General features: G+C 35.0%; 1 protein-coding gene across 1 annotated transcript; it reads left to right on the forward strand.

The window, feature by feature from the left end:
* Nucleotides 299–5,084, forward strand: LOC108662199 (phosphatidylinositol 4-kinase gamma 8). The gene is given in 3 exon segments (XM_018121318.1): nt 299–630; nt 3,720–4,090; nt 4,093–5,084. Coding segments are annotated over 3 exon segments (1,689 nt in total). The 5' UTR covers nt 299–304.

Consider the following 6,256-nt stretch of genomic DNA (forward strand, 5'->3'; position numbering starts at 1 on the left):
AATAGTTCTTTGGGAAGTCACTAAAAAAAGAAGTACATAATGGATTTAAAATCTAGAGTTGAATTCATATTTTGTGTTCTGCTAGTCTGAACTATAGAGTGGTGTTGATATCTTTCCAAATATGATTATCAATTGCTTCTTGAAATTTCATTTGAGATACATACAAAATTGTTGCTCTTATACTAATGTAAGGCTGTGAATTTGTAGATACATGAAGGCTGTTCTTATTCTAGGGAAGACTAATCCTTAAGAAATCCTTTGGGAAAAGCTATCTTTGGTATGATTGTTTGACATTTTGACCTGCATGAGTCTTTTTAGGATGGCGATAGCCATTGATCAACATCAAGGATTCAAATCGTTCAGCCGATCTCAAAGATGCAAACTCCAATCCTTCACTCACCTTAATTACAAAATTCTTGAAGTTAGCCATACCAATCTTGCTCGCTCTTTGAAACGAGTGTTTGAAGTTGCAAATTTCCATCGAAGCTTCTCCACCCCTTGTTTTTCCCTTGCCACTAATGTGGAGGAAGATTTTGACACCTAGTCGAAAATTGAAATTATTGATGGCTAAAGAGCACCGAAAGTCAATGCTCTTGTAGTTGAGGTGGCCATAGCCATAGCCTCCGGGGTATTACTATCAAGCCCTACTCTATTATATACTTGTCATGTCATTCATGTGCTTGATAGAATGTATGCATAAGTGAATGTATCGAAAAATCGTTAAAAGTCGGTATTGTACCTAGTGATATAATTAAGTTGATTTAAACCTCAAACTAGGCCGAATAAAGATTTTAAGATGTATTTGAGAGTTATTGAATCTTAGAATGTCTTAATATGGTGATTCGGAGTTCGAGGATTGATTTGGAGTCCAATCGAGAATTTTCATAACGTAGGGGTAAAATGATCATTTGCCACCCAAGGGCAAAATTGGAATGTTGGACGAGATTTTTGACCAAGTTTGACTATTTGGAGCATAATTTGAAATTGTGGACTGAAAAATTTCAATTTTGACATTTTTCGAGTATAAGGGTAAAACGATCATTTCACATGTCCATGAGGACGTAATTGAAATTTTACACCACCATGACACTTGTCAAGCCCATGAATTTCACCTATTATCACTTTATACTTTGGATAATTATGGGATTACATGTGGTGGTGAGAAATTGCTTAATGGTTAAGTTTTTAATCTTGGACCAATTACATGGTGACATGTGGTAAATTTTAATCCTTTTATAATTCCCTTTAAAAAACCAGCACACACTCTTCCCAAATCACTCTTATGGCTGACCAAGCAAGGGAACAAAGAGCAAAAGAGAAGAACAAACCCTAGGAAGGAAAAATTCAAGAGAAATTGTTGGATTTCAAGGAATCAAGCAAGTAAAGGTAAGATTTTTTAGTTTTAGCTTGTGATCTACATTTCCCATGCATTCTTTTTCATTCTCCATGGCTGAAATTCAAGTTTTCAAGAGGGAACCTTTGCTGGCCAAATCTAGAGAGAGAAGTTTTGGTGATGAATTTTGCTAGATTTCATAATATCCTAGTGTTTTTAGTCATTTTGTGATGTTTGGAAGGGAAAATAAGCAAGAAAATCACATGTTCTTCAACCACCCTCATTTGGCTGAATTTTCTATTGGGCATGTTGATGATGGATTTGGTTGTATTTCATGTTGTTTAGCTAGGAATTGATGAATTATGGGGTTGAATATCGAAACTGGTTATTGAAAAATATAGTTCCTTTAGAAAATGGCTTGATGGAAAATGAGAAAATCATAATAAATGGACTTGGATTTGATTCCTAATGATATATCTATGGATTTACGAGACTGTGTAGACATTGATTAGTATGTTAGTTCGGAATCAGAATGAATTTTGAAAAATGGTGAAGTATGTCAAAAATCAAGTTCATTGTAATGCTTTGGTGTATTAGATTATTGGGAGTGTAATGAATATATTTGGAGTTGAATTGGATGTTTTGGTTAAATCAATGGTGTATAGTTCGAATTAGGTCGAATACAAATTCATTTCAATCACAATTGAACCTACGTAGAACACTGTCTTTAAGTGATTATTCGGACAATTCTCATTCAATGTCATGCATTCATAAACAGTTTGGCACAAATATATTGAATTACGTGTCGTGTATTATGTATAGGTGGTGAGCCATTTGATAAGGGTAAAGATATTGTGCCCGAGGACCAAGAGTAGGAGTATTCCAAACTCCTGCTATTGTGAGTAATCAGACTTTCATCTTAACTATCTAAAGTAGTTTATACTCGTTTTTATGTTAAAAAATAAATAAATTTAAATTACAAATTATTATGTTTTATAATTGAAGTGTTGATTAAACGAAATAAGATTTATAACTTGTTTTGAAATTGAATACTGGTTTTGGAAATTGAGTACGTGGAGACTGTATACTTGTGTTATATATATGTTTTGACATATAGTTTGAATTGATGGCTTACGACAATGGGATGGCAAGCATGGTTGGATTTGTGTTTGTGTGGAATATATGAACTATTTTTCTTTGCCTTGACAGGTTGGTAATATTATATTAGCCATGTCATGCTGTCGAAAATTTTATTGAATTGGTGGGTTACTTGATTAGCTTACTGTAGTGGGCGAGTTTTCGTGGACCAGCCTATTAGAGGGGCACAATAAACCCGGTTATATTTTACCTTGGTACAAGAGGCACGAAGGGTATCTCTTAAGGTAAAGTTAGAGTTCACCTCACGCCGAACCACCACGTGAGGGTGAAACTTAGCCAAGGCCAAGGAATGGTTGTGCTTTTAAATGAAAAAATGAGTTTTATACTTATATGTTATTTTAACAGTATTGACGGACTCAGTTGGATACCCGGCGCAAGGTGACACCGAGTGCAAGTTTTTGGCACGAGCCAAGTTTTAAGAGAATCATAAGCCTTGTTGATTTTGATGAAATGAAATTGATTTCCATGGGTTGAAATGAGATTTGATGTTATGAATCATATTATGATGAGATGTTTTAAATTGTCTCTATTTACTCTGCTTTAGATGTTATAGATGAAATTTACTTACTCACTGGGTTTATAAAAACTCAACCCTTATTTTCACCCATTTTAGGCTTAAGGCAGTCTGTAGACCGCTGATTATGTCGAGGGTTTGCTTTTGGGTTTGCACCCTTAGAAATCGCAGGTCTATAGTTTGTACATATATGTTTATTTTGGGGGCCCACTTGTCATTGTAGAATAGTTTGTATACCTGGCTGTGTGTGCCACTGTATGTATGAATTTATTTTGCTTTTACGCTACAAAAATTATTTACATAGAGTTCTATAAATATTGTTTTATAAGAAAATGGAATATTTTATTTAATATTTTTATTTAGTTTGATTAGCCAAAATTTTATTTTAAATGGATGATTTAGATTACTAAAATTATTTTTAGATAAGAAATGTATATTTTTCGATCGTATGCTGTATTTTTACCAAGTTTCAAAATTTTCGGGTAAACATGATCAAAATACCCATATGTGGCAGAATTTATTTTTTTGTTTGTTTTGATTTTAAAATAGTTCATATTCCCTTAAAACATGATATTTAGTAACTATTGCTCACAGGGGAGATATAAAACTGATGCGAGAGCCTTGCGAGGTTTCGGTTGACATTTCTGATAATGAATGTCTATCGAGACATCGCGGCAGATGTCACGGGCTCGAAGGGAGTACCAGGTCATGACAATTACCGATGCTAGTGTCCAATGGGCTTGGTGGTGCCTACTTTTTACATAACTAGAGTGGTGAAACTATTGCTGTAGCAAAGCCTATTGATGAAGAACCTTTAGCCTTCAATAACCCAAAAGGATTTGGGGGATTAATGTTAGGACAACCAGCAGTAAAATGTTCAGTACGTGTAAGTGAAACTAGCATTCGTGAGTTGGCTGCTTATCTCCTCAATCATGGTGGGTTCGTTGGTGTTCCTACAACATCTCTTGTGAAAATCTCTCATGTTGCATTCCATGTCAACGAAGCAACTGTTATTTCTGAAACACCTTATAAGATTGCCTCACTACAAAACTTTGTCTCTCATGACTTTGATGCAGGAGAGTTAGGGCTTCAATTCCTAGAATTGGGATTTTTGACATAAGAATCTTGAATCTAGACTAGCATGCGGGAAACATTCTTGTTAAGAAAAATAACCACCATGAAAATTATACTGTCGGGGCAACTGAGCTTGTGCCCATAGATCATGGGCTTTGCTTACCAGAGTGGCTTGATGATCCATACTTTGAATGGTTGCATTCGCCTCAACCTTCCGTTCCTTTTTCAGAGTTCGAAATTGAGTATATATCGAATCTCAATCCATCTAAGGATGCAGAGCTTTTACAAATTGAACTTCCATCGTTAGAGGTGTCCTCCGTATGAGTTCTTATCTTGTGAACCATATTCTTGAAGAAAGCTACTAATGTTGGCCTTTGTCTTGCCGATATAGGTGCAATGATGACTCAGGAGTTTTGTAGTGATGAGGAAACCTCAAGTATACTAGAGACTCTTTGTGCAAAAGCCAAGGAAAGTGTATTTAATACTTTAGAAGCTGATGATGATAAAACCGGAGTAGGGATTGAAGACTTGGAAATTTTTCAATTTGATGACAATGAAACTAAAGGTATCTACAATAAGGTTGCAGATTTTCCAAAGCTTTTACAGAGTCATGATCTGAATTTGGCTAAGTCGCAAAAATCTTTACGATTTTCATCCGTAAGATCAATGTCGGGGTTTTATGGTGCTTTATTATCTCCTTTATACGAGGAAATTGACAATGGCGATACTAATTATGGCACAAAAAATATTGTCGCCAAAAATGGTGATGATAATGACAAAAATAGTAGCTGCACCAATGACAGCAAAGCAGGAGGGTTGGTAAAAAGCATGAGTTTCTCAGTGCAAAACTATAATCACGAAAGTAGGGGTATTTTTTTTGGGAATATGAGTGAAGATGAATGGGAAATGTTCCTCAAGAGTTTTGAAAAGCTCTTGCCTCGAGTATTTGAGGGCGTAAAGTGCATGTGTGCCAAGCAAAGGTTGGGAACTTCCTGCAAGTTTTGAGAACAATGTTTGAAAGGTAAGACAACTAAAATTAAAAGATCCTATATTAATTTGTATCGTACTAACATGAAGAAATTGTACATTGTTTGTGAGACCTTGATCTTTATAGACTCGTAACTAGGTGTAGACGCGATAACACGGGCTAGGGGTAATTTTGTCATTTCCCTAGTAAGCCCCTTAGAAGTAGACTTTCAAACAATATTGAGGCGTATGTAGGCCTAAGGAATAGATGAATGATGAAAAAAAAAGGGTAAAATGACTAAGGAAATAAAAATAATGATGATTTCCAAGGTAGGGGCAAAATGGTCATTTTTCATCTCGGATCAAAATTTTTAAGTTTTCGTAAACTCGAGTATTTCTAGACTATTATGGACTTTGTCTCGATGTCAAAAAAGTAAAGAGATTACACAAAGGATTGGGGGAAGACAAACCTAACTTGTTAAGGGTATTTTCATAATTTAAAAAGAGATTGGATAAGCTTGAGCTATAAATATCATTCTTTCCAGCAGCTTTTTCAATTTCCAGCAGCTTCTTCTTCTTCTTATTCTTCCTTCTATCTCACGTTTGTTTTCCTCTCTCAAAATAGCTCCAATTTTCATGCTTTTGTGCACTTTTGCATAGAACCTTTGTGCTCTTTCACTCTCTCACTTTAAAACCCTTGAGAAATCTTACTTCTATACTTTCTCTCACTAGTTAGGTGTTTAGAGAGAGAAAGAAAGAACTTCTACAATAGCTTGGAAGAATTTTGAAAAGGAATTTCATTATAATCCACCAAGGTGAGTGTTGAATTAGGAATGGTTTTAAGTTGTTGATAATGGCTAGTAATTTAAGTAATGAGTTGTGTTATTACTAAAGTTGTTTATCTATTTCTAGTGTTACTAGAGAAAAGAAAATAAATAGCTAATCAAATGGTAATTGGAAGGTAGATAGGAAGGGCTATTGAAGCTTGATTTGGGAAATAGCTTTTGGAGCAATATTAATGTAAATTGGATTGGCTGTGATGTTTTTGGTGTGTGATAGGTTCCAATGAGGCCCCTCAACCCCAATTGGACCATTAGAGAAGTTAGAGTCGACTAAAGATTCAACAAATATCGGTTAGTGAACTTGCATCAAAGTCTTTTTGGGAAATACATATGTGTTGGGATGAAGCATTTAAATGATTTTACTTGGCT

The sequence above is a fragment of the Theobroma cacao genome, chromosome 5 (assembly GCF_000208745.1).
Source record: "Theobroma cacao cultivar B97-61/B2 chromosome 5, Criollo_cocoa_genome_V2, whole genome shotgun sequence".
NCBI lineage: Eukaryota > Viridiplantae > Streptophyta > Magnoliopsida > Malvales > Malvaceae > Theobroma > Theobroma cacao.